This window comes from Pseudophryne corroboree, chromosome 3, assembly GCF_028390025.1.
Source record: "Pseudophryne corroboree isolate aPseCor3 chromosome 3, aPseCor3.hap2, whole genome shotgun sequence".
Classification (NCBI taxonomy): Eukaryota; Metazoa; Chordata; class Amphibia; order Anura; family Myobatrachidae; genus Pseudophryne; species Pseudophryne corroboree.
Window position 1 is genome coordinate 761,280,884 of NC_086446.1, and position 27,693 is coordinate 761,308,576.

Genomic DNA, 27,693 nt, shown 5'->3' on the forward strand with positions numbered 1-27,693 from the left:
CAATTGTAACCTCGGGTTCATTTCCAAGGTTCGCAATTAATTTCACTGGCTGTAGATTACAGGTGTGGCCTCACCCCTATGGTGCGTGGTGGCCTCCCTGTATCGCGTTGGCAGCTATTACCTGTGAAGGGGGTAAATGGGATCTATCAGTGACTTGCCAGTCTCTTTTTGGGGGATACCTTTTTGTTTCCCCTGCGTGTGGCTCATAACTCCGTCTCTGCGGTCCTTGCTCCCAATTTCGTGTGTTATGTCGTTGTCTAGGGGGTTGGTATGATCCTTGTGCATTCTTTGATTTACAGTCTCGTGCAAAATGTCCCTCTTTATGACAGTAATAACAAGTTACCACATTTGACTTACCCACAGGGGTCGGAGATTTATACAGAGATGGCCTTGTGGTCAGGGCCTGTATACTTACGGCCATTAACTTATCACTTTGTGACTCCCTGTGTCTGGTGATATTCCGTTCATGATCAACAGCAGCCTCTCTCAAAGTAGCCACCGACAGACCTCGCCAACATGGTTGGGTGGTCTGTACCCTTGTCTTTAATACTTCTTTTAAACCTTCCATTAACACAGATACTGCTACTGCTCTAAGATTTACATTTGTCGAAATATCTTCTATGCCTGTATACTTAGCCATTTCCTGTAGTGCCCGATGAAAATAATCAGCAGCTGTTTCTCCCTCTTTTTGTTTGATGGTAAAAATTTTATTCCATTTGGCAACAGCTGGAAGATACTCTTTTAATTGTAAATTTATTCTCTTTACATTATCTTGATTGTACACATCCGTAAGGGGTACATCTTCATCTAATTTACAGTCAGCTAAAAATCTTGCTGAGTCGACATTGGAGGGTAAACATGCCCTCAGCAATATCTGCCAGTCTTTGTTATTGGGCTCCACAGTATTTCCTAGATCTCTAATGTATTTCTGACTAGCAGCTAGATCTTTCCTAGGATCAGGGAATTCAGACACCATTGTTCTTAATTCCATTCGGGAAAAGGGGCAGTGCATGGCGATGTTTCTGACAGGAGTGATTCCTGAAGTGTCAGTTTTCCCATTTGGCACTGCTATTACCCTAACGGGATTAAGTCCAATAACATCCTTCTGAGTAGATTCTACAATATGTGGTGAAATGGTTTCAGCATAGTGTATGGTGCCGTACTTACCAGATGATACGACCTCACCTGTCCCTCCGCTAGGGGGCTTTGACGCTAATCTTACGGGTTGGGCCGTGCCCACGGTTGTTTCTGCTATGGTGGCTGCTAGAGAGAGTGCCGATATTGTTGTTGGCTCATCCTCTTGATCACACTCCTGGGGAAAGTTTAAAACAGGGTACAGCTTGCACGGATTAGTATTTGCATTGATAATCTTAGTCACATTATTCTTAACATTTATACAGTTACTAAGTGCATGTTTATCATTCGCCAGTGTGCCATTCTCTGTGACCACCTGCTCTCCTGTTATGTATGGTGGCGGTGGCGCCGTGGCTATCAGTTTCTTGATAGGGTTAGATCCAGCCGCCTGAGCCAATCCTCTCTGTATTTCACCCTCCTGCTGCCATAACTGTAAATAGTCATAATGTTTGATTCGTCTCTTTGCAGATTTAATGAGACATATCCTTCTCCTTAGATTTTGCAACACATCTGGGCTAAAATTGCCTACCCGTGGGAACTTTTCCCAATCGTGCACAGTCATTCTTTCCCATTCATCACACAAAACCTGTGTGTGTGATCCGTATTTCTCACACATTACATACCTTGCCGACCCGATTGGTCGGTTTATTAAGTCAACCCGAACCGAGGTCGATCGCCCCCTACCTGAACAACTGGCCCCCATCCTTGCAGGTGTTGCTTTCACTACCTCTGACCTTCAAATCAGGGTCTTCAGCAAACCCTTACAAAACCAAGATGTCCGGGGTAGGCCGGCGGCGAAGTTTACCGAGTACTCCACTCACTCGCCCACGTTGACCAATACGCCCACACACTGCCTTAGCGCTGGCGTACTCAACCTAGGGCCCCTGCGACCTGAACCTCTATTTACTGGAACATGTGGGTGTGATCTGAAGAGCAATTAACCCTTTCCAGTAACTATTGGTTGTTGGATAGTTCCCAAGTGACTAGCGAACTTCCCTTAAAATAAAAAAAATATTACACAAATCACGTTAGAATGTACAAATAGCGTTTATGACCCCTCTAGCGTACGCAAATGGTACTGGGTCAAGTTACTAACTAATGCACACAATTACGTGCGGTACAATCGTTCTGCACATAAGCAACTAATCTTATGTGCGGAGCGACCAGTGGAATCGAAAATTGTGGCTGCGAATTTCTTCAGCCTGAGCTTAATGGCCTATATGGGTTCCGCACCAACCCTTACTGGTGTTGTGCTACTCTTTATCTATAGCGGACTTCTTAGTCTGCTGTACCTGGACCTCTTGGTCTGTCTGGACCTCCTGGTCTGTGCTACAGTAGACCTCCTGGTCTGCTATACTCTAATGCTCTTTTTTAATGTTTAACAAGGGATGCCTCCCAAGCCACCATGCAGTCACTTACACGTATGTACCTTCACGAGAACTCGATTTCCTTTGGTTCAACCCCAAAAATTAGAAACTTATATATATATGTATACACACTCTTTCACCTCATATACACTTTACTTTCGTTTCTGCGCAGAAATCCCTTTCATTAAGTAACACAGTCTAGTCCAGATGGGTTGCAAATTAGAGAAGGATCTATTAGCTTAAAATTTTGGACACTGAAATTGACTTGCGCTATTTATCGCGTTGCCTCCTTTTCGCCTGTTGTGATTTGTATTATGTGGAAGTACCCAGGCGCTCCGTTGCGTAATATACGCTCCGTGCGTCGACCCTTGCGTCGCGTACACTCGTTCTGCCCCTTTGTTAGAGACACGTGTACGCAGGCCAGACACGTCCACAGTAACACAGCTAACACGTTTATCAATGTAAATGATATTTAGCTATAATCATTTACCGAACACCACACAGATTCCACTGTATCAACCTTTAACTAGGCCAGGCTGTGTGCGTGTTTTTATAATTTACTCCTTTAAGTATTACTTTTAACTTTTAACTACCAATAGCAACAAATCTTTCTCAGCACGTTATCAATTGTGAAATGGCAAACAGGAAGGTGATATGTGAAAATACACAAATGAAAAAGAGATACAGTTGTGTGTGTGCGTGCGTGCGTACGCAAAACAGAAATAAACAGTTTTTAAAAAAAAAACAATAGCGTATTGTTCTTACCTCCGGTTCCGGATCCCACCAGCACTCCTTCAATCTAGCGAAGCAGACGCTTATCTAGTCAGCACTACTGTATCCCGATACGAAGGGATACTGCCTTCCCGCCCTTGCTGACGGATAACGTTTGTTTTCGCTAGTGCGGATATGTGGAGGACGGACGAGTCGCCAATTGATAATGCTGATTTAGATTACCTTATAACTTTACAATAATGGGTAAGAGACACAGTACGCAATTGGCGTATGGGGTACCGTAAAGGTACGTATTTAGTATAGCATACGCTAGGCCGTGATCGAGACGCACATGCGGCACGCTCGCTCACAGCTTAATGCGTGGAGTCGAGCACGCTATAGGCGAGTGACAACCGTAATGCTACGCTATCAGCGTAGCGGACGCTCGAGACCACGAGGAGATCACGAGTGGCGCAGATGCTCACAAGATGACACACAGGAAGGGTATTCTTATACTGTAAACCTTGTACTGAAACACTGTAGCGATATAACGCTGCTTAACCTTGTTAACACTAAAGCTGTTTGAGCGATCGAGATGCCCTTATTACTTTCTGCAATGTAATGAACACACAATACCGTGCTAAGGATCCAACACCTTTACTAACAAGCTTTTAGTTAAATTGAAAAGGGGTAAAACAGTTTACAAGTCATACACTACATACTAACATATAATTCTAACAGAATATCTAGACAGAAATATACAATAACGTTACAGTCTTAAACTAAACAGAGAGAGAGAATGTGGCCCATACAAACAAAGAGCGATATAATCACAGAGAATTACTTACACACACACACTGGGAACAATCGCAGCGCAGCCTGGTACCAGCCCCGAGTTTGTCAATATGAAAACCGTTTGTGGAGAGAGTGGGAGAGCTGTTCAGGCTGGCTGACCTTATATACACTGAGTACAGTATACTACAAAGGGACCTACAATCTCATTGTTCATTGGACACAGGAATGTCTCCTCGCATCATATCAAAAGGTCATAGGTTAGTTTGAACAGGTGGGCTGTGACTATTTTAAACAGCTCAGGTGGGTGGGAATCTCCGGATTCCCGCCGCATGGATAATGAACTGCAAATATAGAATATGTCCAGAAACTACTAATGGTCATAACTACACGCAGGAGCGATTAATCTTTACCTAACCAACACCGGATTATTGCTGTTAAAATACTCTTCAGTTAGGTACCAGACACAGCTGTTCAACCTTAATCAGACCCTTTGTACCACGTAAAGAGGGATTCCCAAGTCCGTGAACAAGTCACATTAACCAAACTTAGTGTTATCATTAAGGGGAACATTATCTATAAAACGAGCTATTTGGTTCTATTATTAAACGATTGAGTCGCCCGCTAGACGCACACAAAGTCTACCGTAAATGCACATACCACGCGCTCGAGCGCATGGCCTAGGCGCCATCACGCGGCTGCGTATATCCGCACGCACGGGAGAGAATGTGCACGTGCAGCAGGCACGCGCATGAGGTGCATATATGGCAACGTGCAGCGTGATATTTTTCTGACTTTGACAGTCCACCCTTTGGCAGTCACCAATAACTGCCACTTCCTGAAAACAGTTTAAACAGAGAAAAATATATGTCATGTAAAAATACATTTCTATGATTGGGTAAGGGAGAAGAGAAGAAGGTGGGAAAAAGGTATGACCTAGTGAGATAGTAGAAGCATGTATGTATGAGTCCATGTTTGAGGGGTCATGTATCATCGTGCCGTACGTGTTTTAAATCAAGCTTCGAGGTATTGCGAAGTATACATTTGAATTCCTTCTTATCCCGTGGTACGGGTCTGTGGATGGGCTGTCAAACTTTACCGAGCTCTTTTCGGCTTTTGGTTGCAACAAAATGGGGGAGCACATTTTAGTTGATGATACATGAATGGGGGGGATATGTGGGTGCTGATATCTGTGCCTATATTCCCTATCGACTATGTGTGTCATTACCTGAGGGTTGTAGAGGTGAAGATAAGAAGCAATTATGGTAAATGCAGTCGTAAACTATGTGAGTTTAATGTACATTTGTTGATTGAAGTCTTGTCTGGTGTCTTGTCTTGATGTACATGTTGACTGTAGTCTCTTTGGGCTTTTGCCAAAATGCGAGCAAAAAGCTTTCTCAATGTCCATAGACTTACAAAAGTGTTGGGCTATCGTAACATTTTAAAATCGCTAGGGATATTGGGGGTCTATGGCATTGTCCATCAATGGTCTGTGTATAAGGTTGTCAAATTCTTCTTCCAAGCGGATGTCTTTGTACCTTGGAGGAAAGCAAAGGAGAAACGGGTGAAAGAAACGGACCGTGGAATCACATTTTCATCACAACATTGTCTCAATGGTTGGGTCGTAAATCAAATCAGTCGTTGTTATTACAGTATCTTCACTTCTTAAACTCATCACTTGGGCGCTACGTTTACACTTTGTTAAAACCCGAACGCATCTAAATATCAGACCGACCAATATGATGACACCCAGAATACACAAAAGAAATTTACCTACATCCATGATAATACCTTGGGCCCATTCTCCTAAACCAGAGAACCAATTTCGTGGGTTCAACCATGACACCCAACTGGTCAGCTCATTACCCACAGCGGCAAGGGTGAGATTGTGTTTCCTTCGGAACTCCCATTTTAATTGCAAAATGTCATCCATCTTTTGGTCTATGACCTCGGCTGGGTCCTCAGTGCTGTTTGTAATATACGTGCAGCACTTTATTCCATACTGAGTCGCTAGGGTAACACAATACCCGCCTGTCACAGCCGTGAGATAATTGAGAATCATCCTATGCTGAACCAGTTCTGTTTTGTAGGCTTGTAACTCTTTCCCAGTGTACCTGAAGGTGTCGTCATACATTTCGGTGATATTGTCTAATAAATTTGCAAGCGCAGATATATATTTATAATTTATCACTCCTCTGGCGGTACGAGTGATATCAAACGCGATTAGGAATTGAATCCCGGTGGATTCATGGATCAGGTCAGAAGCCGGATGCTCTGTTCTTTCTATCAGGTGCCGTTTAACGATGTGCTCGTAATGAGTGTGAGTATAAGGAGCTTGGGCACTGCGGTGAATATCTTTCATTTTAGTGTGGGATACAGTCATTACCTCAGGCAGTACTTTTCCAATATAACATAACCCTTCTGAGTTTGGGGCAAGCCACTTAAACGCCTTCCTCCCGCATATGAAGTATGCATCATCGGGGAGAACATATGGGACGGAGTGTGACATAACCATATTACAAATTTTCCATGTGAATTCTCCTAGCCCTAATTATTCCATCTGTTTAGTACACGTATCAGTTTGTACGATCTGTGCACAGTATCCTGGTGATACTTCTCCAACTCGCATGATCCTACTTCCTAAGGTGTACCTATACCGAAAGAATTTCCTATGGTCGGCTATCTGGCGTATAAGTTCCGTGTCTATGGGCAATCTGTCGGCTCTATGTGAGAATGTCATGGTTTGATTACTCCATGACACTTCCCAATTTCCCGGCTTTCGGGGATTGGAAATGTTAAAGCACACTAAGGACCTATCCACATGATATTGGTGGAGCTTCAAACTAGGAGGACTAGAGATATTAAACCTCTTGTCCACCGGCCTCCCACCATTTAGCTCAAGTACCTCCCCTACCGTTAAAGGGAATGGTACTAATCCTGATTTGCTATGGCCTTGAGGTACTTGAGAGCATACCCAACAGTCTGTCTGATTTAACACTTTACCCACTAAGGAGTGATAGTCACTCAATGGATGCTGGTCCATGTGGACATTAAAACTGGACTGACATTTCTTTATGCACCCATCCTCAACTATATTGTCACAATGCCTACAGATGCAGTTCTCTTCAGCTAACAATCCTTCACAATTCCTTCTATTGTCAATGCTACCAGATCGTTTTCTGATACTCGCCTTTACTCGGAGATTATGTTGTTCTTGGAAATCTACGCCTGCATCCTGGTCATCAGAACCCATTCCTGATCCTTTCTCGACCTCCATGGTACTCTCACCGAAACAGACTGCTCTGGTCAACATCATGGTCAACAGGAAAATCCGGATCACAGTCTCTTGGAGCAAGTCCATCTTTGAGGAGTAAAAGGAGGAAAATAAGAAGGGGGAAAGGAAATAGGAGGGAGGTGGGAACTGGAGAAAATAACAAATGGGAAAAAGAAATCTGGCTCGACAAGCTTCCGGTCTTGTTATTCTCAGCGCTCAGGTGTCGTCTCAATCCTCCCTGAACAGACACTCTAGTGATACAACCTCTACCGTCTGTTCTTTATCACGGGACCTCTCTGGGTCAGTGACCTTTTTACAATGAGACGAATGGACCCAAGTCTCTCTCTCTGCAACCTTCAAAGCAGTTGTGCTGGTCAATAAGACTTGATATGGTCCTTCCCATCTGTCAATAAGGCAACCTGAGCATAGAAAATTCCGTATCATTACATAATCCCCAGGTTCAATGTCATGACAATTACTGTCTGGCAAATCAGGAATCACCAACTTTAGATTATCATTCTGATTCCTCAATTGCTTACTCATCTTAACCAAGTACTTTACGGTTACTTCATTGTTACATTTCAAATCACCCTGGGGGTTAATCATAACATGGGGTTGTCGACCAAACAGAATTTCAAAAGGAGACAGATTAAGAGGGGACCTGGGAGTGGTTCTGATGCTGTATAATACGATTGGCAAAGCTTCAGGCCATAACAGTCCTGTTTCAGTCATTACTTTGCTCAATTTATTTTTAATAGTGCTGTTAACTCTTTCCACCTTCGCGCTCGCCTGGGGGCGGTACGGAGTGTGCAGCTTACTATTAATTCCCATCAACTTACACATTGTTTGAAAGACTTCACCGGTGAAATGGGTACCCCTATCACTTTCAATTATTCTAGGGATACCGTATCTACACACAAATTCCTGTACAATTTTCTTTGCAGTAAATACAGCGGTATTTGTGGCCGCAGGAAATGCTTCAACCCAATTTGAAAACACATCTATACAGACCAAAACATACTTTAAATTTCTACAAGGTGGCAATTGTATGAAATCAATTTGTATCACCTGGAAAGGGCCATCTGTTGGAGGGATATGAGATGGCTCTGTTGGTATTGCCTTTCCGATATTTTTCCTCAAGCAGGTAAGACATGTCATTGCTCTCTTACCCGCATGGTAAGAAAATCCTGGGGCGCACCAATAAGCTCTTACTAGCTTACACATCCCTTCTTTGCCCAGATGAGTCAGCCTGTGTGCTGCTTCCGCTAGACTTGGAAGGTATGCTCTTGGTGCCACTGGTTTACCATGTCCATCTGTCCAGAGTCCTGAGGACTCCTGGCCATATCCTTTTGATCTCCAAACTGCCTTTTCCTGAGGAGAACACAAATTTTGCATTTCGCACAATTTCTGTGTGTTGACAGTATTAAATACCATCAGTTGTGTGATGTCTGTCTGTCTATGGGTACCAGCTGCTAACTTAGCAGCTTCGTCTGCTCGGCTGTTACCAAGTGATACCGGGTCTTGGCTATATGTGTGTGCTTTACACTTGATAACAGCCACTCTGTCGGGTTCCTGTATCGCTGTTAGAAGCCTTTTGATGTGGGCTGCATGCGCTATGGGTGTGCCAGCTGCCGTCATGAAATTTCTGAGGCGCCATAGGGCTCCGAAATCATGGACTACTCCGAAGGCGTACCTAGAATCTGTGTAGATATTGGCTGACTTGCCCTTAGCCAATTCACATGCTCTGGTTAGGGCAACCAGTTCAGCAACCTGGGCTGAGTGAGGTGGGCCTAGCGGTTCTGCTTCTATGGTGCCTTGGTCATCTCCGACTGCGTATCCAGTACACAAGTCTCCCGAGTCCGTCTGTCTGTGACAACTACCGTCAGTGTAGAAAGTAAAATCTACATCTTCCAGTGGGTTGTCACTGATGTCAGGCCTTGCCGTGAAATTTTGGGTAAAATATTCCATACAATCATGTGTGTCATCCTCTGTATTAAATCCTCCTTCACCATTACTCTCATCCTCCACCCTTTGTGCCTGTCCAGGCACACCTGGGAGATACGTTGCAGGATTTAATGCGCTGCATCTCCTTATGGTAATGTTTACGGGGGCCATCAGTGCCAATTCCCATCTTGTAAACCGCGCTGATGAGACGTGTCTGGTTTGGGCAGAATTTAGTAAGGCTGACACTGCATGTGGTGTATGAATTGTGAGGTTGTGTCCTAGCACTACATCTTCGCTTTTTGTAACTAGCAATGCTATTGCTGCAACGCTTCGCAAGCATGTGGGGAGGGATCGCGCTACCGTATCTAGCTGAGCGCTGTAGTAAGCTACCGGCCTGCTGGCATCACCATGCTTCTGGGTTAGGACACCTGCTGCGCAACCAGCACTCTCTGTTCCGTACAGCTCAAAGGGTTTCCCATAGTCAGGCATACCTAATGCCGGTGCCTGTGTTAGGCACTGTTTTAGTCTTTCAAATGCCATCTCGGATTCGTCCGTGTGCGAGATCCGATCAGGTTTACTTGATGAGACCATCTCCTGCAAAGGTAGGGCTAGTATGGAAAAACCTGGGATCCAGTTACGGCAATATCCACACATTCCTAAAAACGTTCTGATCTGTTGCTGGGTTTGTGGCAGGGTCATGTCACGAATTGCTTGAATTCTATCAGCGGTAAGGTGTCTCAGTCCTTGTGTTAGACAGTGTCCCAAATACTTCACACGAGTCTGGCATAATTGTAACTTGTCTTTGGAAACCTTGTGTCCTGTGTCTGAAAGATGAGACAGGAGCTGTTTAGTATCTCTCAGGGACGCTTCCAATGAATCTGAACACAGTAGTAAATCGTCCACGTACTGTATCAATACTGATCCACTCACTGGTTGGAAAGACTGTAAACAATCATGCAGGGCTTGTGAGAAAATACTTGGACTGTCTATGAACCCTTGTGGTAAGCGAGTCCAGGTATACTGAACTCCCCTGTATGTGAATGCAAATAAGTATTGGCTGTCAGGGTGCAGGGGTACCGAGAAGAACGCGGAGCAGAGGTCAATCACAGTGAAAAATTTGGCAGTGGGAGGGATTTGCATTAGGATGACAGCTGGATTTGGCACTACGGGGAATTGACTCTCAACTATTTTGTTGATCCCTCTTAGATCCTGCACTAATCGGTAGCCCCTCCCCCCACTCTTTTTAACAGGGAAGATGGGACTATTTGCAGTGCTGGACGTCCTTACCAGAATGCCCTGTTGTAGCAAGCGCTCTATTACAGGGTAAACTCCTAACTCCACCTCTGGCTTCAGAGGATATTGTGGGATTTTTGGAGCTATCCTACCATCTTTTACTTGCACAACTACTGGGGCTACATTTGCCATCAATCCAGTGTCTTGTCCATCTTTGGTCCAAAGTGACTCCGGTATCTGGGAAATCATTTCTTCTACCTTGGACGGACACCTATTTACAATAACAGTGTGTGACATTAATCTTGTTGGGGAGTCTAGCATATCTTGCGCTTCCTGAGCGTGGTTTTCGGGTATGTCCAAGAACACACCTTCAGGAGTACAGTATATGACGCATCCCATTTTGCACAGTAAATCTCTCCCTAAGAGATTAGTCGGAGCCGATGCAGCCAGCAGGAAAGAATGCTTGGTATGCAAAGGCCCTATCGTAATCTCTGCGGGTTTACTTAAAGGGTAGTGCTGTACTACTCCTGTTACTCCCATGGCTGGAATTGTTTTACCAGTGGTTCTCATGCCCACGGTCGAATTTATCACTGACTTGGCCGCCCCCGTATCTACAAGGAAATTTAGAGATTTACCAGCTACAACAATTGTAACCTCGGGTTAATTTCCAAGGTTCGCAATTAATTTCACTGGCTGTAGATTACAGGTGTGGCCTCGCCCCTATGGTGCGTGGTGGCCTCCCTGTATCGCGTTGGCAGCTATTACCTGTGAAGGGGGTAAATGGGATCTATCAGTGACTTGCCAGTCTCTTTTTGGGGGATACCTTTTTGTTTCCCCTGCGTGTGGCTCATAACTCCGTCTCTGCGGTCCTTGCTCCCAATTTCGTGTGTTATGTCGTTGTCTAGGGGGTTGGTATGATCCTTGTGCATTCTTTGATTTACAGTCTCGTGCAAAATGTCCCTCTTTATGACAGTAATAACAAGTTACCACATTTGACTTACCCACAGGGGTCGGAGATTTATACAGAGATGGCCTTGTGGTCAGGGCCTGTATACTTACGGCCATTAACTTATCACTTTGTGACTCCCTGTGTCTGGTGATATTCCGTTCATGATCAACAGCAGCCTCTCTCAAAGTAGCCACCGACAGACCTCGCCAACATGGTTGGGTGGTCTGTACCCTTGTCTTTAATACTTCTTTTAAACCTTCTATTAACACAGATACTGCTACTGCTGTAAGATTTACATTTGTCGAAATATCTTCTATGCCTGTATACTTAGCCATTTCCTGTAGTGCCCGATGAAAATAATCAGCAGCTGTTTCTCCCTCTTTTTGTTTGATGGTAAAAATTTTATTCCATTTGGCAACAGCTGGAAAATACTCTTTTAATTGTAAATTTATTCTCTTTACATTATCTTGATTGTACACATCCGTAAGGGGTACATCTTCATCTAATTTACAGTCAGCTAAAAATCTTGCTGAGTCGACATTGGAGGGTAAACATGCCCTCAGCAATATCTGCCAGTCTTTGTTATTGGGCTCCACAGTATTTCCTAGATCTCTAATGTATTTCTGACTAGCAGCTAGATCTTTCCTAGGATCAGGGAATTCAGACACCATTGTTCTTAATTCCATTCGGGAAAAGGGGCAGTGCATGGCGATGTTTCTGACAGGAGTGATTCCTGAAGTGTCAGTTTTCCCATTTGGCACTGCTATTACCCTAACGGGATTAAGTCCAATAACATCCTTCTGAGTAGATTCTACAATATGTGGTGAAATGGTTTCAGCATAGTGTATGGTGCCGTACTTACCAGATGATACGACCTCACCTGTCCCTCCGCTAGGGGGCTTTGACGCTAATCTTACGGGTTGGGCCGTGCCCACGGTTGTTTCTGCTATGGTGGCTGCTAGAGAGAGTGCCGATATTGTTGTTGGCTCATCCTCTTGATCACACTCCTGGGGAAAGTTTAAAACAGGGTACAGCTTGCACGGATTAGTATTTGCATCGATAATCTTAGTCACATTATTCTTAACATTTATACAGTTACTAAGTGCATGTTTATCATTCACCAGTGTGCCATTCTCTGTGACCACCTGCTCTCCTGTTATGTATGGTGGCGGTGGCGCCGTGGCTATCAGTTTCTTGATAGGGTTAGATCCAGCCGCCTGAGCCAATCCTCTCTGTATTTCACCCTCCTGCTGCCATAACTGTAAATAGTCATAATGTTTGATTCGTCTCTTTGCAGATTTAATGAGACATATCCTTCTCCTTAGATTTTGCAACACATCTGGGCTAAAATTGCCTACCCGTGGGAACTTTTCCCCATCGTGCACAGTCATTCTTTCCCATTCATCACACAAAACCTGTGTGTGTGATCCGTATTTCTCACACATTACATACCTTGCCGACCCGATTGGTCGGTTTATTAAGTCAACCCGAACCGAGGTCGATCGCCCCCTACCTGAACAACTGGCCCCCATCCTTGCAGGTGTTGCTTTCACTACCTCTGACCTTCAAATCAGGGTCTTCAGCAAACCCTTACAAAACCAAGATGTCCGGGGTAGGCCGGCGGCGAAGTTTACCGAGTACTCCACTCACTCGCCCACGTTGACCAATACGCCCACACACTGCCTTAGCGCTGGCGTACTCAACCTAGGGCCCCTGCGACCTGAACCTCTATTTACTGGAACATGTGGGTGTGATCTGAAGAGCAATTAACCCTTTCCAGTAACTATTGGTTGTTGGATAGTTCCCAAGTGACTAGCGAACTTCCCTTAAAATAAAAAAAATATTACACAAATCACGTTAGAATGTACAAATAGCGTTTATGACCCCTCTAGTGTACGCAAATGGTACTGGGTCAAGTTACTAACTAATGCACACAATTACGTGCGGTACAATCGTTCTGCACATAAGCAACTAATCTTATGTGCGGAGCGACCAGTGGAATCGAAAATTGTGGCTGCGAATTTCTTCAGCCTGAGCTTAATGGCCTATATGGGTTCCGCACCAACCCTTACTGGTGTTGTGCTACTCTTTATCTATAGCGGACTTCTTAGTCTGCTGTACCTGGACCTCCTGGTCTGTCTGGACCTCCTGGTCTGTGCTACAGTAGACCTCCTGGTCTGCTATACTCTAATGCTCTTTTTTAATGTTTAACAAGGGATGCCTCCCAAGCCACCATGCAGTCACTTACACGTATGTACCTTCACGAGAACTCGATTTCCTTTGGTTCAACCCCAAAAATTAGAAACTTATATATATATGTATACACACTCTTTCACCTCATATACACTTTACTTTCGTTTCTGCGCAGAAATCCCTTTCATTAAGTAACACAGTCTAGTCCAGATGGGTTGCAAATTAGAGAAGGATCTATTAGCTTAAAATTTTGGACACTGAAATTGACTTGCGCTATTTATCGCGTTGCCTCCTTTTCGCCTGTTGTGATTTGTATTATGTGGGTGTACCCAGGCGCTCCGTTGCGTAATATATGCTCCGTGCGTCGACCCTTGCGTCGCGTACACTCGTTCTGCCCCTTTGTTAGAGACACGTGTACGCAGGCCAGACACGTCCACAGTAACACAGCTAACACGTTTATCAATGTAAATGATATTTAGCTATAATCATTTACCGAACACCACACAGATTCCACTGTATCAACCTTTAACTAGGCCAGGCTGTGTGCGTGTTTTTATAATTTACTCCTTTAAGTATTACTTTTAACTTTTAACTACCAATAGCAACAAATTTTTCTCAGCACGTTATCAATTGTGAAATGGCAAACAGGAAGGTGATATGTGAAAATACACAAATGAAAAAGAGATACAGTTGTGTGTGTGCGTGCGTGCGTACGCAAAACAGAAATAAACAGTTTTTAAAAAAAAAACAATAGCGTATTGTTCTTACCTCCGGTTCCGGATCCCACCAGCACTCCTTCAATCTAGCGAAGCAGACGCTTATCTAGTCAGCACTACTGTATCCCGATACGAAGGGATACTGCCTTCCCGCCCTTGCTGACGGATAACGTTTGTTTTCGCTAGTGCGGATATGTGGAGGACGGACGAGCCGCCAATTGATAATGCTGATTTAGATTACCTTATAACTTTACAATAATGGGTAAGAGACACAGTACGCAATTGGCGTATGGGGTACCGTAAGGGTACGTATTTAGTATAGCATACGCTAGGCCGTGATCGAGACGCACATGCGGCACGCTCGCTCACAGCTTAATGCGTGGAGTCGAGCACGCTATAGGCGAGTGACAACCGTAATGCTACGCTATCAGCGTAGCGGACGCTCGAGACCACGAGGAGATCACGAGCGGCGCAGATGCTCACAAGATGACACACAGGAAGGGTATTCTTATACTGTAAACCTTGTACTGAAACACTGTAGCGATATAACGCTGCTTAACCTTGTTAACACTAAAGCTGTTTGAGCGATCGAGATGCCCTTATTACTTTCTGCAATGTAATGAACACACAATACCGTGCTAAGGATCCAACACCTTTACTAACAAGCTTTTAGTTAAATTGAAAAGGGGTAAAACAGTTTACAAGTCATACACTACATACTAACATATAATTCTAACAGAATATCTAGACAGAAATATACAATAACGTTACAGTCTTAAACTAAACAGAGAGAGAGAATGTGGCCCATACAAACAAAGAGCGATATAATCACAGAGAATTACTTACACACACACACTGGGAACAATCGCAGCGCAGCCTGGTACCAGCCCCGAGTTTGTTAATATGAAAACCGTTTGTGGAGAGAGTGGGAGAGCTGTTCAGGCTGGCTGACCTTATATACACTGAGTACAGTATACTACAAAGGGACCTACAATCTCATTGTTCATTGGACACAGGAATGTCTCCTCGCATCATATCAAAAGGTCATAGGTTAGTTTGAACAGGTGGGCTGTGACTATTTTAAACAGCTCAGGTGGGTGGGAATCTCCGGATTCCCGCCGCATGGATAATGAACTGCAAATATAGAATATGTCCAGAAACTACTAATGGTCATAACTACACGCAGGAGCGATTAATCTTTACCTAACCAACACCGGATTATTGCTATTAAAATACTCTTCAGTTAGGTACCAGACACAGCTGTTCAACCTTAATCAGACCCTTTGTACCACGTAAAGAGGGATTCCCAAGTCCGTGAACAAGTCACATTAACCAAACTTACAGTTATCATTAAGGGGAACATTATCTATAAAACAAGCTATTTGGTTCTATTATTAAACGATTGAGTCGCCCGCTAGACGCACACAAAGTCTACCGTAAATGCACATACCACGCGCTCGAGCGCATGGCTGAGGCGCCATCACGCGGCTGCGTGTATCCGCACGCACGGGAGAGAATGTGCAGGCACGCGCATGAGGTGCATATATGGCAACGTGCAGCGTGATATTTTTCTGACTTTGACAGCCCTGATGACATAAGTGTGCACTTATCGCTGTAATAAGTGTTCCATTCATAAACAGGCCCCTCTGTGACCTGGAACTAATTGTAGTTAAAGGCTGTATAATCACTTTATGACGAGGCTATAAAATCCTAAGCGGGTGTGGTAAAGAACCAGGTGCGTATCTAGAAAGAGGAGACCCGTGTGCAGTCTCCATGTGTGGGCCTCCTCCTCTCCCGTCCCATAACTGGCAGCAGTGCTGTTAGCGCTCTGTCTGAGCACTAGACACTCTGGCACAGTGCCAGAGTCTACAGCGCATGCGCAAGTCTCTGAAAAAATGGTGCGACAGCCATTTTTTCGGAGACCTGTGCATGCACTGTAGACTCTGGCACAGTGCCAGAGTGTCTAGTGCTCAGACAGAGCAGTAACAGCGTTGCTGCGGCTGCCGGCTACGGGACTGGAGAGGAGGGGCCCACACACGGAGATCAGAAAGGTGAGTATTAGAAGAAATGGTTGCAGTGTGGGGCCCCTCTGAACCCAGGGGCCCATGTGCACCGCACACACTGCAGTGCACCCATTATAGATATGCAACTGTATAGAACATACTGTAGGTTCTCAAACTCAGTCCTCGGAAACCCCACACAGTGAATGTTTTCCAGGTCTTCTCACAGAGAGGTCCATTCCGAACCGATCACTGGCTGCAGTTTGTCGCAGTGTAGCGATCGGGTCGGAACTGCGTATGCGCCGGCACCGCAGTGCGGTGTACGGCCGAAGGTCGTTGTTCCCTAGCGATCGCCTCTGCCTGATTGACAGGCAGAGGCGGTCGCTGGGCGGGAGGGGGCTGGATGGTGGCGTTGAGCCGCCATTTAGGGGGCGCGGTCCAGTCAATGCAGGCGTGGCCAGACCGTTGGGGGGATCGGCCCGTGGCGGTTCAGTGACGTCACACGTAGCCGCTGCGACCTGGACAGAGAAGAGGTTCTCCCGGCCAGCCGCAGGAGCTGCAGTGGCCGGGAGTTACTCCTCAAATGTAAAAGCATCGCCGCTGTGCAATGCTTTTGCATTTCTGCAGGGGAGGTGGCGGCACTGACATGCGGGGCAGACTAGCCCTGTGCTGGGCGTCCCCCCACATGTCTGAGTGCCTGATCGTAGCTAAATTTAGCACAGCTACGATCAACTCGGAATGACCCCCAGAGTTTCAAGTGAAATAATTATCTCCACCTATGGATCTTTTAAAACGCATCAGTGAGTAATGAGTACACCTGTGCACCTGCTGGGCGACCTGGAAAACGTGAGCTGTTTGGGGTCTTGAGGACCGAGTTGAGAACCACTGGTATAGAAGATCTACAGTTAGCTAGACAGTCGTTAGGTCGACAGGGTCGTAATGTCAACATGGAAATGGCCGACACAAGTTTTTTGTTTGTTTTTTGGATGTCATTTATGTTTAACAACACTTTGCCACGCTTTGGGCGGGGTTATTATTCCCAGACATAGTCCACGAGGATTAGTAAATCAAGCCAAAATTGGAAAAACTAAATCATGTCTCGGCCATGTGTGTGTTGACAATTGTCATGTAAAAAATTTGAAACTGTCATTAAGCACTATCTACCTTTTGGCCTTTTGACCACGTCGACCCATACATTGGAAGACACAGAAGCGTGTTCATTATGGATGCGGTAACTGTAACATATGATTAAGGTGAACTGAATGCAGCATTGTTACCTGCAGCAGGACACAATTAAGGTGGACTGAATGCAGCATTGTTACCTGCAGCAGGACACAGTTAGGGTGGACTGAATGCAGCATTGTTACCTGCAGCAGGACACAATTAAGGTGGACTGAATGCAGCATTGTTACCTGCAGCAGGACACAGTTAAGATGGAATGAATGCAGCATTGTTACCTGCAGCAGGACACAATTAAGGTGGACTGAATGCAGCATTGTTACCTGTAGCAGGACACAGTTAAGGTGGACTGAATGCAGCATTGTTACCTGCAGCAGGACACAATTAAGATGGAATGAATGCAGCATTGTTACCTGCAGCAGGACACAATTAAGGTGGACTGAATGCAGCATTGTTACCTGCAGCAGGACACAGTTAAGGTGGACTGAATGCAGCATTGTTACCTGCAGCAGGACACAATTAAGATGGAATGAATGCAACATTGTTACCTGCAGCAGGACACAATTAAGGTGGACTGAATGCAGCATTGTTACCTGCAGCAGGACACAATTAAGGTGGACTGAATGCAGCATTGTTACCTGCAGCAGGACACAATTAAGGTGGACTGAATGCAGCATTGTTACCTGCAGCAGGACACAGTTAAGGTGGACTGAATGCAGCATTGTTACCTGCAGCAGGACACAGTTAAGATGGAATGAATGCAACATTGTTACCTGCAGCAGGACACAATGAAGATGGAATGAATGCAACATTGTTACCTGCAGCAGGACTCAATTAAGGTGGACTGAATGCAACATTGTTACCTGCAGCAGGACACAATTAAGGTGGACTGAATGCAACATTGTTACCTGCAGCAGGACACAATTAAGGTGGACTGAATGCAGCATTGTTACCTGCAGCAGGACACAGTTAAGGTGGACTGAATGCAGCATTGTTACCTGCAGCAGGACACAGCCACGGCCGCTGATGGTTACATTATAGTTCCCTGGTATGCTGGACAGGGGCTGTGTCTGGACAAGGAGACGATTGTTGGCATCAAGATTAAACTGTCGGATGACTTCATCTCCGTATTGCACTAGAACAGCGTTATTGGTGATCTTCTGGTACACCAAAGGAGCAAAGTCAGAGAACGCTTTCAGCACCTCCACAGTGTCCTGAGGAAACAGATAAGCAACGCATTAACCAATCCGTGTAGGTGCCAGCGTCTGCCGGGATTGGCGCAGCATAAAGGGAAACTTCTGTTCTGTTGTAGTATACACCGCCTGCTGCAAGTCTGTGCATAAGGTGTAATAAAAATCCCATCACAAGTGATATAACCTGCAGGTGCTTTATATTATAACCAAACTGCAGTGTAAGGACCTTGTTCACTTAGGATTGCAATTTCTGCTAACAGTGTACACATTTTCTGTCACTTTTTTTTTACTAGCGCATGTGCAATGCGAATGCTGCACATGCGCAGTCGTTCGATAATCGGGCAGATTGCGATTTGCAAATTTTGCAATCGTGACTGAATGAGGTCCTAAGTTTACAAAGATAACAGGATATTTTTGCCATTAAAACTATTGCTTCATGCCTCCAGTGTAACCTACTTATCTTAGATTGTAAACTAAATCCACAGGGCCACCACTTTTAGGTCATGCCCTTAGAGGTCATTTCTTTGCACCAGGATACCTTAAGTGTACCACGCTGTATGACATGTTGGCACAATACAGCCACTAAATATCTCACCGGTGTAGAGCTGTATGACCCAGATGAGGGGTGCCTTGAAAGCCAACGAGCACCCATAGCCAAGAAGTTAATTTTCCCTGGGGTGTGATAAGTCCCTTCAGCCAAGACCTGCAGGAAACGTTCCATCTTCTCAATACCTGCTGATGAAGCTTGAGGAGCAAACAGATAGGAGCGCTGCTGCTTGGGTTTGATGAGAAGCTCCAAGTGATCCGTGTCATCTGTAAGAGGGGAGAAAGTAAAGGACATGTGTCAGGCGTTAATTACATAGAACATTTTTTTAAGCAGAAACTTCACATTCTGAGGTCCATGTTCAGGATAACATCAATGACATCTACAAAGTAGAGAGGGGTATTCCCTTCCCCCTTCTTACTGCCCTTCTTGTTCTCTTTTAGAGTGAGATGGGTGAAAAGGGTGGAGAAGAGAGCCAGTGGAGAAGTTGGCAACCAAACAGCTGCTCTATATAATTTTATAGTATGCAAATTATAAAAGTGACTTCAATGCTGCTTGGTTGCCATGTGCAACTTCTCCGCTGGCTCACTTTTCCACTCTTTCCACTGCATAGTACATCTCCCTCTTAGCAGGTTTTTAAAGTGCAATAGTCACCAAGAATTTAAAGGTGTTCCGGAGTTGTCTTAAATGACTCTTTTATGCCTTAGCATAAGTAGCAGTCTACAGTACTTTTTATGTACAAACAGGGCCGGTGTGTCATCGCCCCCCCCCCCCCCCTCATCCTTTCCTGAAAATCAGACAAAAAAATATAGGGCCTAATTCAGATCTGATCGCTGGGCAGACGATTTTTGCACTGCTGCGAACAGATAGTCGCCGTCCACAGGGAGTGTATTTTAGCTGTGCAAGTGTGCGATCGCATGAGCAGCCCGAGCGGTACAGGAAAACTTTGTGCCGTCCCTGAGTAGCTCAGAACTTACTCCGCCGCTGCGATCACTTCAGCCTGTCCGGGACCAGAATTGACGTCAGACACCAGCCCTGCAAACGCTTGGACACGCCTGCGTTTTTCCAACTACTCCCAGAAAACGGTCAGTTGCCACCCACGAACGCCAATCTCCTTGCAAACGCCCGTGCGAATGGATCATCGCACAAACCCATCGCTGAGCGGGGGATCCGCTTTGTACCCATGTCACGCACCTGTGCATTGCGGTGCATACGCATGCGCAGTTCAGACCTAATCACCCGCTGTGCAGAAAACGCAGCCTAGCGATCAGGTCTGAATTAGCCCCTAAATGTGAAAAGCCCACTAGACGTGACATTTTGCGGCAAGCTGCAGCAGTCAGGTGGGTTACATAGCACTTATCCATATTACACTGACATCAGTGCCGTGCTGGCTGCTAACAGTTGGGCGGCCGTAGCGTCCCTGCAATCACGGAAGGTGAAAGCGGGTAAAAAGCGGGATGCCATTGCGGGAGGCAGACAAAAAGCGGGAGGTGGGGGCCAGTGGCGCACGCAGGGGGGGTTTCCGAGTACCCAGAAACCCCCCTCACTAAAAAAAATAAAAAAATATTATAAATTTTTTTTTTTTTTTAGTTTTTTTTCTGCATGACTATTATTATGCCTGCTGTCTTCCTGGTGGTACTTATAAGTGCTTAATAAAAGTTTACTTTATTTTAATTATAGTACATATATATCCATGTGCATACATTATATACACATGTATATACATACATATAAACACACACACACATATGATATATATATATACATGGGTGTGTATATATATATATATATATATATGTGTACTGTATATACGTATATGCATGTTCAATATGCTATGTATGTATATATATATACATATATATATGTGTGTGTGTGCGTGTGTGTGTGTATATATATATATATATATATAGAGAGAGAGAGAGAGAGAGAGAGGTGTATATACGGTATATATATGTGTGTAGATAAGTATATATATATATATATATATATGCATATATATATATGCATATATATACACACACACACACACACACACTAGTTTTACGGACCCATCATATACTGGGTCACATCAATCCCCACCCCCATGCTTGGCTCCACCCAGTTCTGGAAACCCCCCCATGCAAATCCTGCGTTTGCCACTGGTGGGGGCAGCTAAAAAGTGGGATGCAATCATGATAGGCGGGGGCAGGTATAAACTGGCATATGGGGGGTACATTCTGGGCACATTTCCTATAATAGGAGATGTGTTCAGGTTCCTGTCTTTTACCTTTACAAACTTTTTTTTAAATAACCAAATTGCTGTAGGTTATTATGTTATAATGTTACTCCTGGCATTACTGTGTGTGTATAATTTGTTGTAATTGTGGCCATTGGTTCAATAAAGGAACATACTTTCATGTGAGTGCTCAGACATTTCCTTCATTACACTACATTGCAAACTTGTTGCAATAATACAGCCATATATTTTTCATGGTGTTCATGGTGTTATTAGTTATTAATACATTACAAGGTTAGGTGTAGAGGATGAGGGGGGGGGGATCAATCTATTTGAGCTTAGTTCATCATTGACAGGTAATTCAAATGTGTTGTCTATGTTTAGTTTACTTAATAACAGCTGGGCGGCCACGGCATCCTTGCAATCGTGGGAGGCAGCTAAAAGGCAGAATGCAATCACGGGTAAAAGCGGGATGCAATCGCAGGATGCAATTGCGGGAGGCGGGGGTGGGTAAAAAGCGGGATGCAATCACGGGTAAAATCGGGGTGCAATCACAGGAGGCGGCTAAAAAAGCGGGATGCAATCGCGGGAGGCGGGGGCGGGTAGAAAGCGGGATTCAATCACGGGATGCCATCGTGGGAGGTGGGGGCAAGTAAAAATCAGGGATGCAATTGTGGGAGGGGTGGCGCTGGATAACATTAGGGTGCAAGGGTGCTGTCATTGTGCGGGGCGGGAATATGCTGGATTCTATAGTGGAAGGGCGGGCAGGGAGTGGAGAGGGGGATATTGCAGACAGAGCAAGGACCAGTCAGCAGCTTTCAGAATTTTAGAAGAGCCGCCCTGCATATCTCCCGATGGGTTACACAGCACTCACCCATGTTACGCTGACATCAATGCCGGGCCGGCTCATAACAGTTGGGCAGCTGCAACATGCCTGCTCCTCAGACCTCAGTCACTTACGGACGAGGAGGAGCCCAGCTGAGCAGAGGTAATAATGAAAGCAATTATCATTGGCAGCGAGCAGCGCCGCCCCCCAGTGGTCACCGCCCATAGCTGCATAATGGTAGCGCCAGACCTGTGTACAGACCTCTTCTGGAGACTTTGTGTAATGCCGTAGCAGCAGGAGAGAGGAATCCCTAGTGACTATGGGTGGGATGCATATGGAGAGAGGTACCATGCTTTATAAAGAGTGAAGAAGTGGGCAAATGGGGTAAGTTGCCCCTAGCAATCAACAGCTTACCTTTTTAATTATGAGTAAAAGCTAATTGATTGGCTTCCAATGTCCATGTCTTCACTGTTTAGGTGCAGTGTCGGACTGGGGCATGAAGGGCCCAACAGGGGAATACAGTGGTAAGGATCCATGTTTAGAGGTATGGACAGTCTCAGAGGGGGTGTGGCCAGCTGCCACATTGGTTAGTCTAACCCTTAGAGTGCACGGGCTGCGCCCCTTAATAAATATATTCAGTATGTATAGTAAATACTGCTAGTGCATGCATGATAATGTACCAGAATAGTAACAGCAATGCACCTTAGAAAATGCCCCATAGTCCTGTGCAGTATAAGGTAACATATGTACAGTATAATTCAAGTACACAGTCTGGAACCTGATCCCTAGAGGAGGTAGAAGGGACCCCAGGCAGAAGGGCCCACCTGGGGATTGATACACCTCCACCCAATATCTCAATAATGCACATTAAACATGTTTCCAAGATCTAGGGCCGGATGTATTGAAGTCAGAGTTGGCAGGAGGTTCGTGTTCACATACGAACACAGACTTTTTTTTTAAAGCAACAAGCATTATCGAGGCATAGTTTTGCCTAGGACATGCTTGCCCTTTAAATAAACTTCTGAGTTCAGTCCTCCGGCCAACTCTGACTTCATTACATCCGGCCCAATGTGTCTATTTGAGATGTCAATTTATATTTTTCCATTCCAGCTATGTAACACTCATTTTTTGGACTATGGTTGTACTGGTGGCTTAGATGCTGGAATGAGTGGGTATTAGAATAAAAGTTAATGGAGAGCATTGGTTGTTAAGGATGTAGCCAGTACCTTCCACAATTGTCTGGTCCTTCTGTGTTTGCAGCATTGCATAGGTCAGCTTGGCTTGCCCCAACACTTGGAATGCATGGTACATCATAACCCGGTTATAAATGCTCTGTTCTTCTTGGTTAGAGGCAGCAACCAGGCAGTCAAGAGCATTACGAGCCAGTGTTGTCTTTAAATAAACACAAAATAATTTTAGAACTATAGGCCCAGATAAAGTACCAACCAATCAGCTGTCATTTTTCAAACTCAACCTGTAGCATGGCAGTTAGGAACTGGTTGGTTGGTACTTTACCACCGTTCAATTTATCGCTCTCCAAGGCTTGATAAATCTGGGCCATAATTTACAAATTACAGGTTCTCCATATAATGTCATGTATATTCCAGTAATAGTGGAGATGTGCTACCTGCTACCAAAATGTATGGTTTAGCATGAGAAAAAGAGGTAACACGTACAATAGGTGCACAGGTCACCCTTAATACAGAAATGTAAAATGTAACTTTAAGCAATTTAGTACAATAATTCCCTAATAAAGATTAAAATGGTGAAATATAAAAATAATGAAAGTAAAGAAAAAGAGTGAAAGTCTTAAGGGCCCCATACACTACTGCAACATGTCCGTCTGACATGTCGCGGGCGATCACCCCCGGCAGCCTCCCAGGAGGCAGGATCGCCCAAGGTACATCTTATGCTGTCCTTTTGCATACAATGTATCTTGGGCAATCCTGGCCGATCCCAGCCATGCCTGCAAGGTCGGACATGATTGAATGTGCAGCACATTCAATCTGGAGTATCCGATCCGATGCTCACGGGAACGCGCATCGGATCGGATCGGAAACATCTCCAAAATGCCTGATTTAATCCGATATATCAGGCCGAAAGCCCGATATCGGATGAAATCGGGCATTATCGTCCTAGTGTATGGGGCCCTTTAGAATAGGCACCTGGGGCTCTCTGATATTGTGAATCTGTTACAAGCCGCTAGCAGCTAGTCTGTATTACTACACTCCAGCAGCTTTAGATTCCTGCATGTAACCCTGTGTTCAGCCTCAGCTGCTGTATAATTGGTAGAAATGTGCACCGGAAATTTTTCGGGTTTTGTGTTTTGGTTTTGGATTCGGTTCCGCGGCCGTGTTTTGGATTTGGATGCGTTTTGGCAAAACCTCCCTGAAAAATTTTTGTTGAATTCGGGTGTGTTTTGGATTCGGATGTTTTTTTAGAAAAAAAACCCCAAAACAGCTTAAATCATAGAATTTGGGGGTAATTTTGATCCCATAGTATTGTTAACCTCAATAACCACAATTTCAACTCATTTCCAGTCTACTCTGAACACCTCATACCTCACAATATTATTTTTAGTCCTAAAATTTGCACCAAGGTCGCTGTATGACTAAGCTAAGCGACCCAAGTGGCCGGCACAAACACCTGGCCCAGAGCATAGTGGCACTGCAGTCTCAGACAGGATGGCACTTAAAAAAATAAGCCCCAAACATCACATGATACAAAGATAAATAAGAAAAAAAGAGGTGCGAGATGGAATTGTCCTTGGGCCCTCCCACCCACCCTTATGTTGTATAAACAGGACATGAACACTTTAACAAACCCATCATTTCAGCGACAGGGTCTGCCACACGACTGTGGCTGAAATGACTGGTTGGTTTGAGCCCCCACCAAAAAAGAAGCAATCAATCTCTCCTTGCACAAACTGGCTCTACAGAGGTAAGATGTCCACCTCCTCCTCATCCTCCGATTCATCACCCTTTTCACTGTGTACATCCCCCTCCTCACAGAGTATTAATTCGTCCCCACTGGAATCCACCATCTCAGATCCCTGTGTACTTTCTGGAGGCAATTGTTGGTGAATGTCTCCACGGAGGAATTGATTATAATTCATTTTGATGAACATCATCTTCTCCACATTTTCTGGAAGTAACCTCGTACGCCGATTGCTGACAAGGTGAGCGGCTGCACTAAACACTCTTTCGGAGTACACACTGGAGGGAGGGCAACTTAGGTAGAATAAAGCCAGTTTGTGCAAGGGCCTCCAAATTGCCTCTTTTTCCTGCCAGTATACATACGGACTGTCTGACGTGCCTACTTGTATGCTGTCACTCATATAATCCTCCACCATTCTTTCAATGGTGACAGAATCATATGCAGTGACCGTAGACGACATGTCAGTAATCGTTGGCAGGTCCTTCAGTCCGGACCAGATGTCAGCACTCGCTCCAGACTGCCCTGCATCACCACCAGCGGGTGGGCTCGGAATTCTCAGCCTTTTCCTCGCAGCACCAGTTGCGGGAGAATGTGAAGGAGGAGCTGTTGGCGGGTCACGTTCCGCTTGACTTGACAAGTGTCTCACCATCAGGTCTTTGAACATCTGCAGACTTGTGTCTACCGGAAAGAGAGATACAACTTAGGCTTTAAACCTAGGATCGAGCACGGTGGCGAAAATGTAGTGCTCTGATTTTAACAGATTGACCACCCGTGAATCCTGGCTAAGCAAATTAAGGGCTCCATCCACAAGTGCCACATGCCTAGCGGAATCGCTCCATTTTAGCTCCTCCTTCAATCTCTCCAGCTTCTTCTGCAAAAGCCTGATGAGGGGAATGACCTGACTCAGGCTGGCAGTGTCTGAACTGACTTCACGTGTGGCAAGTTCAAAGGGTTGCAGAACCTTGCACAACGTTGAAATCATTCTCCACTGTGCTTGATTCAGGTGCATTCCCCCTCCTTTGCCTATATCGTAGGTAGATGTATAGGCTTGAATGGCCTTTTGCTGCTCCTCCATCCTCTGAAGCATATAGAGGGTTGAATTCCACCTCGTTACCACCTCTTGCTTCAGCTGATGGCGGGGCAGGTTCAGGAGTGTTTGCTGGTGCTCCAGTCTTCGGCATGTGGTGGCTGAATGCCGAAAGTGGCCCGCAATTCATCGGGCCACCGACAGCATCTCTTGCACGCCCCTGTCGTTTTTTAAATAATTCTGCACCACCAAATTCAATATATGTGCAAAACATGGGACGTGCTGGAATTTGCCCACATGTACTGCACGCACAATACTGGTGGCGTTGTCCGATGTCACAAATCCCCAGGAGAGTCTAGCTGGGGTAAGCCATTCTGCGATGATGTTCCTCAGTTTCCGTAAGAGGTTGTCAGCTGTGTGCCTCTTATGGAAAGCAGTGATACAAAGCGTAGCCTGCCTAGGAACGAGTTGGCGTTTGCGAGATGCTGCTACTGGTGCCGCCGCTGCTGTTCTTGCTGCGGGAGGCAATACATCTACCCAGTGGGCTGTCACAGTCATATAGTCCTGACCCTGCCCTGCTCCACTTGTCCACATGTCCGTGGTTAAGTGGACATTGGGTACAACTGCATTTTTTAAGACACTGGTGACTCTTTTTCTGACGTCTGTGTACATTCTCTATATCGCCTGCCTAGAGAAATGGAACCTAGATGGTATTTGGTACCGGGGACACAGTACCTCAAGCAATTCTCTAGTTTCCTGTTAATTAACGGTGGATACCGGAAACATGTTTAACACCGCCCAGGCTGCCAAGGCCTGAGTTATCCGCTTTGCAGCAGGATGACTGCTGTGATATTTCATCTTCCTCGCAAAGGACTGTTGGACAGTCAATTGCTTACTGGAAGTAGTACAAGTGGTCTTCCGACTTCCCCTCTGGGATGGCGATCGACTCCCAGCAGCAACAACAGCAGCACAAGCAGCAGTAGGCATTACACTCAAGGATGCATCGGAGGAATCCCAGGCAGGAGAGGACTCGTCAGACTTGCCAGTGACATGGCCTGCAGGACTATTGGCTTTCCTGTCTAAGGAGGAAATTGACACTGAGGGAGTTGGTGGTGTGGTTTGCAGGAGCTTGGTTACAAGAGGAAGGGATTTAGTTGGCAGTGGACTGCTTCGGCTGTCACCCAAAGTTTTTGAACTTGTCAATGACTTCTGATGAATGCGCTCCAGGTGATGTATAAGGGAGGATGTTCCTAGGTGGTTAACATCCTTACCCCTACTTATTACAGCTTGACAAAGGCAAAACATGGCTTGACACCTGTTGTATGCATTTCTGTTAAAATAATTCCACACCGAAGGGGTGATTTTTTTGGTAATTTGACCAGGCATGTCAATGGCCATATTCGTCCCACAGACAACAGGTGTCTCCCCGGGTGCCTGATTTAAACAAACCACCTCAGCA

At 45.3% G+C, this 27,693-nt stretch overlaps 1 protein-coding gene across 5 annotated transcripts in view; it reads right to left on the reverse strand.

Annotated features, from left to right (window-relative positions):
• LOC135056795 (alpha-2-macroglobulin-like) overlaps window positions 1-27,693 on the reverse strand; it is a 325,812-nt gene that overhangs the window by 36,443 nt on the left and 261,676 nt on the right. For 2 of the 5 annotated variants that reach the window (XM_063962390.1, XM_063962389.1), the window contains exons 28-30: window positions 23,497-23,662; window positions 19,281-19,498; window positions 18,491-18,706 (exon numbers count right to left, since the gene is read on the reverse strand). In XM_063962390.1, coding sequence (XP_063818460.1) covers window positions 18,491-18,706; window positions 19,281-19,498; window positions 23,497-23,662 — 600 coding nt within the window. Of the gene's footprint in view, window positions 1-18,490; window positions 18,707-19,280; window positions 19,499-23,496; window positions 23,663-27,693 lie in introns of those variants that run through there. The other 3 variants (XM_063962393.1, XM_063962392.1, XM_063962394.1) reach the window with 3 other exon arrangements.